The sequence below is a fragment of the Streptopelia decaocto genome (genome assembly GCF_964273445.1).
Source record: "Streptopelia decaocto genome assembly, chromosome: 25".
NCBI lineage: Eukaryota > Metazoa > Chordata > Aves > Columbiformes > Columbidae > Streptopelia > Streptopelia decaocto.
The window spans coordinates 3,590,832-3,604,432 of NC_138680.1; the positions used below are offsets into that span (position 1 = coordinate 3,590,832).

Consider the following 13,601-nt stretch of genomic DNA (forward strand, 5'->3'; position numbering starts at 1 on the left):
TGCAGCGTGTCCCCCGGTGCCAGCGCTGATCCCAGCTGTGTCAGCGCGGGGGCCGGTGCCAGCCTGCAGTCAGCAAAGCCGTAATCTCCCTCTCTTGGCAGCTCCCCAGCCCGGCGATTGCCTGACCTGAGCTCGCCCGCCCGCCGCGATGTCCCCTCCGGGGAGGGGGTGACAGGCTCTCCTGGCCCTGGGGGGCTGTGACCACCGCGGGGTCCCCATCTCGCCCCGGGGGGTTTGTCCCCAGCAGAGCGGGGTGAAGCGAACCCCTGGGGTGGCGGGAGGTCACGTTAAGCCGGGTGGCTCATGTCCCCGTAAGCAGCTTCCCTGCTGGGAAGGCATTAGTGGGAGCGAGGGTCAGGTCACTGCCCTGCTGTGCCCCCCGGGCCCCCCCACCCTCCCGGGGCTTCCCTGCTCTCCTGCCTGCATCCCTGAGAGCCACTGCCTGTTTTGGGTCCGCACCCACCCCCCAGCATCCTGCTGCCGGGGCTGGGTACCCCCCGAGCCCCCATCTCCTTCCTCCCCCTTACCCATCTCAAACTGGGTGCTGGGAGGGGGTGGGATGCTTGTGCCATCCTTGGGCTGCCTTACCCCCTTAAACCATCCAGTTTGGGGGTCCCTGGTGGAGCAGCCCCCTCTGTTGCAGGGTGTCCCTTGTCCCCTCCGAGCCCCCCCATCCCCGGCCCCCGCCGTCCCTGCCGTTGAGTCAGCTGTTGGAGGCGGGCGCCATGTGAGGCCGCGCACACATGGCTCCCGCGCGGCACGGCGCTTGTATTTTTAGCAGACGGTATCAAAAGCATAATTATGTCCGTTGTTTAAATGCAGCCTCTTTCTTTTTTTTTTTTTTTTTTTCTCCTGTTTTTTATTTTTCTGGCAGCCCCTGGGGAGGTTTCAGCTGCGTCCCACCCCACAGGGCAAAGAGGGGGACGTGGGGCGCTGGGTGGGGGCTCAGCTGGGCAGGGGATGAGACCCCCGCCTTGTCACTGCCAGGCAGGTAAGACCTTCGTCCCCCATGCTGGGGGGGAGCACACCACCTCTCTTGCATCCCCCCCCAGCATCATGTCCCCAAATGCACACCTACCCCAAGATGATGGCGAGTGGGAGGTTGGTGGCAGGAGGGGACGTTCGAGGTGACGGGGGTGTGGGAGGACACGGCTGAGGGAATGCTGCCCCCCCCCACAGCTGTCTGTCCCCTCGGGGACGCGTCTGTCTCCAGTCAGCCTGGCCCTGGCATCCGGGGTGATTCCGGCTCTGTGTCACTGAGCTGTGGCACCGGCAGCCGAGGATTTTGGGGACCACGCTCTGCGGGTGCTGGGGGTCACACAGCATCGCCGGGCAGGGAGCTGCCCATCCTCTGGGACTCTTTTCCTTGCGTCACCCCATCGGTGCCACCCATCACCACGGCTGGCCGGTGGTGGGGACACCAAAGGGGACCAGGCTGAGGACAGGAGCCCCCGGCTGCCCCCAGGTAGGTGACATGGCGCCCCGGGTGAGCCTGTCCGGGTGCAGGTGGCACAGCGCTGCCCGTGTCCCTGGCTGTCGTCCTAAGCCTTTGGCCCCGGGGCCGAGCTTTTAATTACATCAAGGTATTTGGAACCGTTTGCTTGGCTGGGTAAACAGGAGTCCCGGGCGATGGGGGGGAGCTGAGGGGGTGGCACAGGATGGGGGGGAGCTGAGGGGGTGGCACAGCGTTGTGTCCCCGACCTGGGGCTCACTGGGATGGCTCGTCCTCCCCGGGATGGGCACAGGGATGTGGGGAACGGAGCGTCCATCACCCAGCCCTGCGTCCCCCCCACCCTGAGCATCCCCCCACTGTGCGTGGGGCTGGCACGGGGGGGTCACCGGTGAAGGTGGGTTGGCTGCCATGTCCCCTGGTCCCTGCTGATGGGGACAAGCTGCCTCCATCTCAGCCTTTGCCTTGAGGGCGTGCAGCACTCCAAAGGTGCCCAGAGAAGCTGTGCCCCCCACTCTCCCCATGTGGAGGGGCAGGAAGGGTAGGGGGTGCCGGGTTGCAGCCCCCAGGCTGGAGGAAGCGTCTCTCCCCAGCAGCCGAGCGAGCGGGATTAGCGATGCTTACTCACCTCCCCGGGGGGAAAAGCGGGAGATTAGGAGCAGGACCAGCAGCTGCCCCTGCGGCAGCGGGGCCGGGGTGGCGGCGGCGCGGTTTGGCGGGTCCCCCCCGTCCCGGCAGCCGGGGCTGGAGGGGAGCGCAGGCTGCCAGAGCAGCGCTTGGGCTGCGGCCCTAATTCCCAGAAAGCTGCTCGTGTGGGAGTGAGTGTCCTCCCGTGCCCTCCGCTCCGCCGCAGCCTCCAGACTCCTCAAGGTTTGACGTCTTGTGGGTTTTTTTCTTTTTTCTTTTCTTTTTTTTTAATTTCTTTTTTTATTTATTTTTAAGCACCGGGTGCGGATTAGCGAAAGCTCTCGCAGCCGTTGCGCCCGGTGCTGGGCAGAGGGGGGGGCGGACAGGGCTGCCTTCCTCTGCCTGCATCTTCATCTTCCTCACCTGCGCCGCGGTGGAGGCAGGTACGTGTGTGCCGGGCTGGGGCTGGGAGGAGGAGGAGGAGGAAGGGTTGGGGCTCTGTGATGTATAAGGAGCTGGAGGGGGCTCTGGGCGAGCTGGAGAGGGGGCATGTGGAGTCTGTTTTGCATGTTGGATTTCAGGCTGCCGGAGGTGGTTTGTGGGTCTGGGGGCTGTGGAGCCCATTCCTGGAGCAACCCCGGGCAGGGGACAGGGACACCGGGGCAAGGCCGCCGGGCTGCCCACGCTGCCAGAGCCTCAGCGCAGAGAGGGGCTGTTGTGGGACCAGTGACCCTTCTGCACTGGGACCCCCACCCTCCCCGCTGCTGGAGCATCCTGGACCCCCCTGTCCCGCACGGCCACGCATCCCCCTGTGGTCCCAGGGGACACTGTGGGGACAACGTCCCTCCACCCCGCGTCCCCGCAGCATCCCGCCCCGTCCCCCAGCGCCGAGCGGGGCAGGGATGCCAAGGATTCTAATTCGGGCTCTTCCGGCCTCCCGCGGTGACTTTCTGGCCAGGGCTCGGCTCGCGGGTGTTCTCCATCCCTCTGATTTAAGGGAAAAACCAGGCAGATTGGAGCACTGGGGCCATCTGTGCCAAACCGCCGAGCACTGCCACCCCCGTGGAGTTTCTCTCCCAGCAAAGCCTGACCTGGCAAAACTCAAGCCTAGCCCCGACCCCCCTGCATTGCCCTGGGGGCCTCTCGGTGGGTCATGCAGGGACAAGGCAGGGAGTGGGGGACCCAGGATGGGATGGTGGCCAAACCCCAGAAGAACTTGCCTGCGAGGGCTGTTTTGACCCCGGGGGGCTTGGCGAGGAGCCGTGGGAGCGTGGGGAGGGCGCAGCATCCAGGGATGCTGCCCCAGTGCAGGGTGGGAAATTCCCTCCTGTCCCTCCAGCATCCCGCCCCGTCCCAGAAATGGCTGCTTACAGCTTGCCAGCATCAGGGTGGCATGTCCATCGTTGTCCCTGCTTGTCCCCTCCTCGGTTGCTCCCTTGTCCCGATGGCCATGGGCACCCACTGACCCCTGCGCCCCTTCCTGGGCTCCATCCCACCTGCCGGCTCAATCCCAGCCCCGCCGGAGCCACCATCCCCAGGGAGGGAACGGAAGGAGAGTTTCTCTTTCAGCACCTTCTCATCGCAGGAAGGTGCGGGCTCGCCCACGCCCCGAGCCCTGTCTGGGTCCCCTCCCTGTTCCCTGGCACCCATGGGTGCTGCAAGTCCCAGCCGGGCTCCCCAGCCCTCCCCTCTTCAAGGAGAGGGGGTCCTGGAGGTGGGAGAGATGCGAAGGGACCCTGGTGACACCAGGCACTGTGGCAAGGGTTAAGCGCAGCTCCCGGCTCCCAGCAGGGCCAGACCACACGGCAGCTGCTGAGCTGTAACGAAGCCCGTAGGTCTGATGTTAATCACGCTGCTCGGCTCACGCGGGCCCTGGCCTCCCGTCACCCCATTGCCCCTGGCCCCCCGTCCGTGCTGGGGGAGGCTGTGCGGAGCCGCTGTGGCTTATGTCAGCGTGTGAGCTGCGAGTGGGGTGTCCCTGGGACACACACACACCTTATAAACCCCCCCCCCGGCACCGGTTGTCCCCCATGTCCCTCGCTGAGACCCCAGAAATAGGGTCCCCATCTCAGGGTGACCTGCTGCCCTGTGTACCCGGCTGGAGCATCCGTCGCTCCCGGGGGAGTCAGTGGGTTTGGGGTCCTTGTTTTGTTATGGGGGTGCAGCGTGGGGGATGCTGCGTGGGCACCCACGTGGTGATGGGTCCCAGTGGCTGCAGGACATGGGGTTAAATGGCCCCGGGTACCTCTGGGATGTGGTTGTAGCATCCTTGTGCTCCATGTGAGCCCCTCCAATCGCACCCTGTCCCCCTGTGCAGCCGGGAGGGGAGGCAGAGGAGCTGTGCCTTCATCCCAGGCGGCGGAAGGGACGGTGACAGGGGGACGAGGCTCAGCTGCGAGACATGGTGACTCGGCACCATCGCACAGGCAAAGCGGCAGCACAGCTTGAGGCCAGATCCTTGTTGTTTGGGCAAAACCGGCAGGGTCACGAGCCCCCGGGTGGCCACGTGCTCCACGTCAGGCATGTCCCCACCACCCCCCCGGCACCGGGGCTGGCACGTTTGGCGCATCCCAGTGTTTCTCCCAATTCCAGTTTGGCCCGGAGCGGGCGGCCGGTGTCTTTCATCGGCGACGAGGCGTCTCGGCCGTGTTTCTGCCGAACAAAAGGCGCTTTCTTCGTGCGGGGCAGAGCGCAGCACACCTGCCCGCCCTTGGCACGGCCGCCGGTGCCTCCGGGGCTGGGTGGCACCGCCGGCACCGCGCCGGTTCCCCGGCGTCAGCAACCCCGGCAGCTCAGCCGCCCTCCCAGTCGCTGCCAGAGCCGGCAGAGGCTGCGCACACACCACCTCCTCCTGCCATCACTTGCCACAAGATGCTCAAGGCTGCTTAGAGCCGCGGGAAGGTCCTGCTTGCCACCGCACCCTTGGGTGCCCCTCGCCCTGATCCCCCAACCCAGCACGCCCGGAGCTCGTAGGACGATCGGCAGGAGGAGCACGGAGCCCCCGATGCCAATGGATCGAAAACTCCAGCTCCGGCATTCGGAGAAGAACGTCCCCAGGGCCACCCGGGCAGCTTTCTGCCTCCTCCAGATCCCGGAGCCAGACCCCTTCAGCCTGTGGGTCTAGGTGCTCTTCGCCTTTTTGGGACCCGGTGCCACCGATAGAGACCCCCGCTCGTCCTTGTCACCGCGGGGGAGGCGGTGGGGTCCCCCATGGACCCTCCAGGTAGCTGTGGGACGGTGGGGATGCTCGCCGAGCTGTGGGACCGGTTGCTTGTGCTCTGGATGCGATGACGGGCAGGGGACAATGTGGCGAGCCCGGGGGACCCTGGGGATGGCGTGCGGTGGGACGGGCTTGGGACACCAGGAGGGGGCTGTGCCCTGTCCCAGAGGGACGGGGTGTGTGTGCTGGGTGCTTCCTGAGCAGGGATTTAGGCAATAGTGTGGGAATGGGGACTTTGACCTCCCCTGATAAGGGACAGGTGGCTCTGGGGACACACGGTCCTCCTGTCCCCATCCCAGCTGCCTGCCAGCCATCGAGGCGGCTCTGTGCCACCCCGGAGCAGTGCTGCAGGTTTGCAGGGACACTCGCCCGTCCCCTCGGCTTCTCCAGCTGCTGGGCAGGGTGGTCTGGGGGACAGCGGGTGGCTTTTGCTCCGCCGGGACAGGCTGTGACCCCCCAGGTCCTGCAAGGACCGACTCCGAACTCTTTGTCTGCGTGTGGCCCGGGACACGGAGCAGCGTTAATCCAGCAAATCTCCCCAGGCATTTCTACCGGGGGGGCCCTGCTGGGAGCTCCCCCCTCGCTGCAAACCCTCCTGGGAAGCGCAGCCCAGCCCTGGCTGGAGGCGAATGCCTGTGCGGGGCAAGGCCTCCCCGCGCTGGGTGCCAGCGGGCGGGCGCAGGGCCAGGCTGGGCGCGGAGGGGACGGGACGAGGGTGGGGGACCTGCGGCTCCCCCCACGTGCCCTTCCCGGAACCGTGCATCCATCCCAGGTGGGACCCTGCGGGGCACGGGAGCCTGCGACCCCCTCCTTGTACCAGCAAGCCTCGCATCTTAGCACGGGATGATGGAGCTGGGGGGTGACAGCATCCCCGTGCCTCAGTTTCCCCCATTGCAACCCCAGCAGGGTTTGGCACGCTGTGACATGTCCCATTCCCTGTCCACAGGGTCTGGGATGGTGCTGAGCACTAGATGAGCGGTGAAACATCATGGCCAGCGACACGAGGATGGTGGAGACGCCGCTGCGGTGGCGGAGAGCCCAGGATGTGGCGCAGGATGCCGGCGGGATGGAGAGCGGTGGGATGATTCTGCCCCGAAGCGCTGCTGCCGAACTGGGACTCTCGGGCTACATGGAGCCCAGCAAGCTGAGCTACGGAACGGAGAAAGGGTGTCCCTGGAGGGACTCCCAGGGCTGCCTGGGGACAAGCCGGGAGCTGGCCGGTGGCCGGCTGGGCTGTCCCTATGCGGTGGCCTCCCCGTGTCTGCGGGACGCCCTGTGCCGCCCCAAGGATGGAGCCGAGTTCCTGCCCAGGAACGGGCAGCCCAAGGCAGGCTGGGCTGAGCCCTGCAAGGAGCACCCCAAACCGCGCTGGGCCGAGGCCATGCTGGCCCCCCTGGCCCTCTACAGCCACCACCGCTACCCCCTGCCCTTCCCGGGGCTGGACGGCCAGCGCCCCAAGCCCCACGCCGCTGCAGGGGACGGGGATGGTGACCCCCCGACTTTCCGCCACTGCCCTTTCCTCCTGGACGCCAAGCACAGCCCCTTCCTCCTGTCCTCGCTGCTGCCTGCCGGACCCCCAGGGGACCCTCAATTTGGCAGCGGGGGACCAGAGGGAGCAGGGGCGATGAGTGACGGGCGCTTCGCCGGGGTGGACTGGCACCTGGGCTCCTACGTGCCTGCCTGGGGCCACCCCGTCTACCTGGGGCTCCCGTCGAGGTGCAAGATGGCTCCGACCGCCTTCGATGAGAGCTCCGGCTCAGGGAACAAGGTAGGCAGCCCCGGGTGGCCATGGTGGCACGTGGCTCTGGTGGTGGCACAGCTCTGGTGGTGGCACAGCTATGGCTCCCGTGGCTCTGGCTCCAGATCAGGGATGCTCAGCTCCCCAGTGCACCTCAGCTCTCTTGGGTGACAACGGGCTCACCCCAGCTCTCTTGGGTGACAACGGGCTCACCCCGGCTCCCCTGGGTGACAACAGGCTCCAGCCTCGGCTGAACCCAGCTGGGAGCGGCGGGTTGCGAAAGGCGATGCTGGCGCCAAGGCTGTGCCCCGTGTTGGTGACCCCCGAGGGGGACACAGCCCCCCGCTCACTCCTATAGCTCGGGAGGGTGACAGTGCGGTGGCAGGGGGGTCCCGGGCTCCCCGGGGATGGGGCGATGTGCCCCGGGGGATGATGCTCTCCTCCCCCGGGCTGAGTCACTGCGGCAGGAGCTGGGGCACGGGGGCGGCGGGAGGCAGCGCTGCCAGCCCGTGGGTGCGCCCGTCACGCCCCGCGCCGCCGCGGCTCCCCATTCCTTTCCCACGCGGGCAGAGGGGACACGGGCACCCCACGGGAGCACCGGCCAACTGCCCAGCTCGGGAGGGCGGTGGGGGGAAACTGAGACAGGGCTTGGTGGTGCTCCCCATCACCACCCCCCGCTGATGTGGGTGATGGAGGCACAACAGGGACATGATTTGGGGTGACAGCAGCCTTGACACCCCCTCTGCTCCCCTCCAGGAGTTTTACCCGAAGAAAGAGCCTGGCTTCCCCTCCCCGGCCGAGGACCAAGCACCATCCCAGCTGCTGGGCAAGGGCCAGGATGGAGCTGGGGAGCGGGAGCCAGAGCTACCGGGAGCCCCATGGAGGGATGGCCGAGTGGGGGGCAGCTCGGCGGCGCCCGCCCCCCACGTCCGCACGCCCCCTCCCAGCTCCAGTCACCCTCTTTTCCTCCTGCAGCCCAGCAGGTCGGGGGGCTGTGGGGGCCCCTGGGTGGGCGCACAGCCCCCCGGTGCTGATTTCCACCTGGAGCTGGGGCAACGCCGACCCTCCCAGCCCAAAGACGAGTGTCTGGCTTACCAAAGCTCCCCACCAGGAGACCCCGACCCATCGCCTCCGCTCACGGATGGGCACGACCCGCTGTCCCTCGCCAAGCCGGACCCCCCCCCAACTTGTCTCTGCACCACGCCGGGCTGCAATGGGTGCCCAGCGGTGGGCTGTGGGGTGCTCAACCTATTCGAGCCCTCCCTGGGCATCCCCGGGGGCCGTTTTCCGTGCCCCCCCAGCAACCACACCAAGCTGAAGAAGACGTGGCTGACGCGGCACTCGGAGCAGTCGCTGCCGCGCTGCAAGGGCCCCCGCCGGGACGGCGGCTCCGAAACGGCCGGGGAGGGCAAGCGCTCGGCCAAGCGCCCGCACGGCACCGGTGACGGACCCGGGGTGGCCAAGAGGGGCACAAAGGCCAGCGAGCACGTGGCCACGGCAGGTGATGATGTAGAGAGCGGAGGGGACCCGGAGGAGAGGAGGATGGAGCTGGGACAGGGAGGTAAGAGGGGGTGCACGGTGGGGATGGGGAGAGGGTGGTGACAGCGCCAGGTTCCCAGGGGAGGTTTTGCATCCTGGTTCCTGGTGCCCAAAATATGAACTGTGGATGTGCAAGGGCTGGGAAACCTGGGGTGCTTGGGTTTTTTTTCCCAGCACTGGGTCTGGCACAAGCTCCCAGGGTGGGGATTTATAGAAATGTCCCTTTGGGGCAGGACAGTACCCTGGGGCATGACACCCAGGGGGGTGACAAGTGCCATTGCCGGGTCAGAGCCCTCCTTGGGGACACGCTGCCATCTCAGCCCTGACCTCTGCAATCCAGCCCTACTTTCCAGCCCTACTTTCTGGCCCAGTTTCCAGCCCTCAGGGTGGCACGCCAGTCCCTGCTGCTGTGTCCCCATGCACCGTGTCCCCAGGCACCCCCTGTCCCCCCCAGCTACATCGGGCTGTGCTGGCCGGGAGCCATGGTGCCTGCAGAGCGTTCCCTGCACCGCGCTGCCTGAGAACATCCCGCGGTGCTGCACCTGCGCCACCCGCGCCCCCAGGGACCCCCAGGGCGAGGAGGAGGAGGAGGAAGATCCCCCCGAGAGCACCTGCAGGCTGCTGCACTTCCGCAGGTGAGCCCGGGGCTACCAGAGTGTGTGAGCATGGATGGAGCATCCCCTCGCATCACCCCAGTTTGGAGCATCCCTCTTGTCACCCAAGTTCAGAGCATCACTCATGTCACCTCCACTTTGGAGCATCCTCTCCCATCACCCCACTTTGGAGCATCTCTTTTGTCCCCACTTCGAAGCATCCTCTCCTATCACCTCATTTTGGAGCATCTCCTCTTGTCACCCCACTTTAGAGCAACTCTTGTGACCCCGCGTTGGAGCATCCTCTACTATCACCCCAATTCAGAGCATCCTTCATGTCATCCCACTTTAGACCATCCCTCATCACCCCATTTCAAAGCATCTCCTCCCATCCCCTCTCTCCCGCAGGTTCACCCTTGGGGACAATGGGGACCTGACCGTCGATGGCATCTGCACCCTGGGGGAGGCAGAGGGGGGGACGCTGCAGCCGGAGGTGGCCGACCCCGATTGCGGGGGCAGCAGCCTCTGCCTGGCCAAATACCTGCTGGGGGTCCTGGGGGACAACTTCTGCCAGGCCGTACGCAGGGACAGGGACACGTGGCCGGGAGCCCCCGAGGGTAAGTGGGGACCGGGGCGGGGGGTGACACTGGGGACACCGGGGAGGCTGAGGGCTGTGTTTCCCGCAGGGGTGACGGGCTGGAGGCGGGGGGCAGGAGCCCCCCAGCTCTGCGACGCCTGCCAGCGCGGCTTCTTCAACTCCCACTGGAGCTGCGCCAGATGTGGCTTCCAGCTGTGCCCCGGCTGCCACCGCAGCAGGCGGGAGGCTGACGGCCACGGTACGGGGACGAGGGGGCTTGCGAAGGGGGTGTCACCCCCCTCGTGGGGACTTGGTGGGGATGAACGCGCCCTCTCTCTGACGCAGAGGGTCCGGCGCGGCCACCCCAGTGCATCCCCGGGCAGGAGCACCACGTCGCGTCCCTTGTCCCCACGCAGTTCGTCCCCACCTGTGGTGAGTGTGTCCCCCCCTCTCCAAACCCTGGAACCCCACACCCAAGCACCGTCCAGGGCTGACCTGCCTGTCCCCGTCTGTCCCCATCTGTCCCCAGTCCTGAGCCGGCTCTGGAAGCTGCTGCACGAGGTCAGGGTCAAGTTCAACATTGAGTCACATTGTCCGTGCAGGGAGGTGGCTGCTGAGCAGAGCCCGGCAGAGCCCCCGGGGAGCAGCCAGGTACGGGGGGGGCTGTGGGTTGGGGGGGAAGGGAGTGCAGGTGCACCCCAACCCTTTCAAAAGGGTGTCTAGGGGTGGGGACCAGCCCTGGGGACAGGGGACGTGCGTCCCCTCCAGATGCACGAGGTGTTTCAGGAGCTGCCGGGAGCCGCGGTGCCCACCCTCCCCAACAGCAGCGATGGCCAAACCGACACCTCCCGCCCCATCAAGGAAGGTAGGGCTGGTTGTGCCCCCCCCGCCGTGGGCACAGCCCCGCTCCGGGGGGTGCTGGGATGCTACGGGGCATCCCTCCGGGGAGCAAGATTTGGAGGACACGGGCAGCCCTGACCCCCTTTCTCCCCCAAGCAGAGAGCCCTGAGCGGGGGTCACCACCCCCGGGGCAGCCCCCGCCGCGGGTGGCCGTGCAGCCTGGCACCCTCTGCGACCTCCTGGCCTCCACCGCCGTCAAGCTGTGCCTGGGGCAGGATGGGGTGCGCATGGCTTTCGCCCCCGTCTCGCCCGCCTTGCCCAACGTGAGTCCTGGGGCTGGCAGGGACCCCCCCCCCGAAACTCTTCAGCAGTCCTGGGGGGGACAAGGTGGGCTGATGGGGTTTGCATCGCTCCGCCCAGGACAACCGCCTGACCAGCATCCTAGACAGCATCATCGCCCGCGTGGTGGAGAGGAAGATCCAGGAGAGGCAGGAGGGGGGCGAGCTGAGCCCCCCCAGCCCCAAAAGCTCCCCCTGCACCCTGGCACCCAGCGGGCTGCTCTGGCTGCACGACCCCGGCCACAGCAGCAACTACCAACTGTTCCAGGAGCACTGGCGGCGGGGCCAGGTGAACCCCCACCCCGGGGACCCCCCAGCCCCCTGGTGACACTGCGGACCCCCCAGCCCTGCTGAGCCCCGGCTGCCCCGGCAGCCCGTCCTTGTTTCAGGGCTGCAGAAGAGGCTGGAGCGGGGGCTGTGGGGGCCGGAGTCGTTTCGCCCGGTGCGGGGCGAGCAGGCGGTGGACGTGGTGAACCTGCGGGCACCGGGCAGCCGCCTCCGCGTGAGCAGCCGGGAGTTTTGGGATGGCTTTGCCACCAGCGCGGGTAAGCGGGACATGAATCCGTGGGGTCTCAAGTGTGATTTTGGGGTGTAGAGGGGGGGTGAGCCAGCCTGTGCATCCCCCTGCTCCCCGGGAGGTGATGGTGGCACAACACCCATGTGCGATGATGCTCCATCCTGCAGCATCCCTGGAGCTGGATGGTGGGGACCTGCTGAAGCTGGAGAGTGGCTTTGGGGACATGGAGCTGTGCCGGTAGGTGACAGCAGAGGCTTTGCTGGGGTGGGTGATGCAGGACACATCCCGCTGCGGGATGCAGGGCTGGGGACAGCGGGGGCGGCTCTGCTGTCCCGGTGTCACACATATTCGTGTCCCAGCGCTGCCAACCTGCGTGCCAGCCTCCCACTGCCTGAGTACTGCGGGGCCACCGGCCGCCTCAACCTGGCCACCTACCTGCGGGGCCAGCGGGGCCGGCACTGGCTGCGCCCACGGGTCTGCGCAGCTTATGGTGAGTGTCACAAGCAGTGCCTGGGGTGTGTGTTGGGGGGTGAGCTGGGCGCCCCCCAGCCGTGATGATGCTCACCCACCGCCCAGGTGTGCGTCCCCGGGACCGAAATATTGGGACCAAAAACCTGACGGTGGAGCCAACCGACACCATCAGCATCCTGGTGCACGCCGCAGCGGGGCCGCCGGAGGGTAAGGTGGGAGCACGGTGGGGGTCCCCCCACCCCAAACCCCCCCTGAGCACCCCTCTGCCCCCCAGCCCTGCTCCGGGAAGGCGATGCGGACGGTGTGGACGCGCAGCTGCAGGAGCGGCTCTGGGACGCTGGCAGCCGCCCCGGCGCCCTGTGGCACATCTTCCGTGCCGAGGATGCCACCCGCATCCACGATTTCTTGCAGAAGGTGGGTGCCATCACCCCCTGGAGCAGCCCTAGTCCCCCCCACCCCCGGCTCTGCTCACCCCCACCTCCCCGCAGGACCAAGGGCAGGAGGGGGCAGGCACGGCAGAGCCCCCCAGCCACTACCTGGACCTGTCGCTGCGGAGGCGGCTGCAAGAGGAGTGCGGGGTGAGCGGCTGGACCCTCCTGCAGTTCATGGGGGACGCGGTGCTGGTCCCCGCCGGGGCTCCCCACCAGGTAAGCAGCTCTACTTGGGGTGCAGTTGTGCCAAAGCCCCCTGGGGAAACTGAGGCACAGCTGATGCCACCATGTACGAACAGGTGCAAACCCTCACCAGCACCATCAGCGTGGAGCAGCGGTTCCTCTCGCCAGAGAGCGCCATCTGCCTCCGGGACCACAGCATCCATCCCTTTGGGGCCGCACACCAGCTCCGTGCCCAGGTGAGTGGGTGGTCTGGGGGTTGCGTGGGGGGTTCCCGATGTGGGATGCGCGGTGCTGACCCCCCCTTTGCACCCTTACAGCTGGACGGCATGATCTTCTGCGCTGTGCAGGAGGCGGTGGGAGTCCTGCGGGGCTGCAAGTGAGACACGCGGGGAGGATGCTCAAGCCAAGCTTGGCCATGGCCAAGTTCACAGCCAAGACACCACAGGGAGCTGGGGCTGCGTGCCTCTCGCGTGATGCTTTGCTCCTTGAGCACCCGGGGAATAAAGTGTCTGCAGCGAGCCGGGGCCACCGGCAGCACCAGGACCTGTGTCAGGGTCTCCATCCTATACGGTGTTTGTCCCTTCATCCCCATCTGTGGTCAGGGTTGTCCCGGGTTGGGGGGATGAGACGGGAAACATCGGGACATCACAGCTCATCGCTGCCTGGAGCTTTGGGGACCTCGGGTGCAGCTCTGTCCTGCTCTGTTGGGGGACAGCAGCTGGCACAAAAGACGGTCCCAAGGATGGGGATGGGGAATTGCTCTGCCCTAAGGGTAATGGGGGGAAAATGGGCTGTTCCCCCTTCACAGCGCCCCACGCACTGTGCAACCCTGCGCTGCACAGAGCCCCGTGTGCTGCAGGAGAGGCACCGGGGGCCGCGCACCGCGCAATCAGCACCGCGCAATCAGCACCGCGCAATCAGCACCGCGCAATCAGCACCGCGCAATTAGCACCATCCCCTCCCGCGCGCGCCACGCCCTCCGCATCACGCGCCCTCTCCGGCCCCTTTAAAATCAAGCCCCGCCCCGCAGCCCTGCGGGGGCGTGGCGTCACGGCTAGCCAATGGAAAGCGAGCTGG

General features: G+C 67.0%; 1 protein-coding gene across 2 annotated transcripts; it reads left to right on the forward strand.

Annotated features, from left to right (window-relative positions):
* Positions 1 to 1,438: 1,438 nt before the first annotated feature.
* On the forward strand, positions 1,439 to 13,031 carry HR (HR lysine demethylase and nuclear receptor corepressor). Of its 2 annotated transcripts, none has more exons than XM_082072815.1 (20): positions 1,439 to 1,465; positions 2,393 to 2,520; positions 6,244 to 7,065; positions 7,792 to 8,596; positions 9,029 to 9,209; positions 9,576 to 9,784; positions 9,854 to 10,003; positions 10,090 to 10,176; positions 10,274 to 10,395; positions 10,513 to 10,609; positions 10,741 to 10,907; positions 11,005 to 11,211; positions 11,296 to 11,467; positions 11,607 to 11,676; positions 11,799 to 11,929; positions 12,016 to 12,117; positions 12,185 to 12,324; positions 12,399 to 12,557; positions 12,641 to 12,760; positions 12,842 to 13,031. In XM_082072815.1, exons 3-20 carry the CDS (start codon positions 6,286 to 6,288, stop codon positions 12,902 to 12,904), a joined length of 3,762 nt encoding a protein of 1,253 aa, XP_081928941.1. In that variant the 5' UTR covers positions 1,439 to 1,465; positions 2,393 to 2,520; positions 6,244 to 6,285; the 3' UTR covers positions 12,905 to 13,031. The 2 variants fall into 2 exon arrangements, with proteins under 2 accessions (XP_081928941.1, XP_081928942.1); XM_082072816.1 differs by having other exon boundaries at positions 10,531 to 10,609; positions 10,744 to 10,907.
* The last annotated feature ends 570 nt before the right edge of the window (positions 13,032 to 13,601 follow it).

What these genes read in the sequence shown, in the direction of transcription:
- HR (XM_082072815.1), top strand. Translation starts at nt 6,286, where the DNA reads ATGGCCAGCGACACGAGGATGGTGGAGACGCCGCTGCGGTGGCGGAGA. An exon ending in TGGCTTTGCCACCAGCGCGG is followed by an intron (nt 11,468 to 11,606) that starts GTAAGCGGGACA and finishes TCCATCCTGCAG; the next exon opens with CATCCCTGGAGCTGGATGGT. An exon ending in GGGGACATGGAGCTGTGCCG is followed by an intron (nt 11,677 to 11,798) that starts GTAGGTGACAGC and finishes TTCGTGTCCCAG; the next exon opens with CGCTGCCAACCTGCGTGCCA.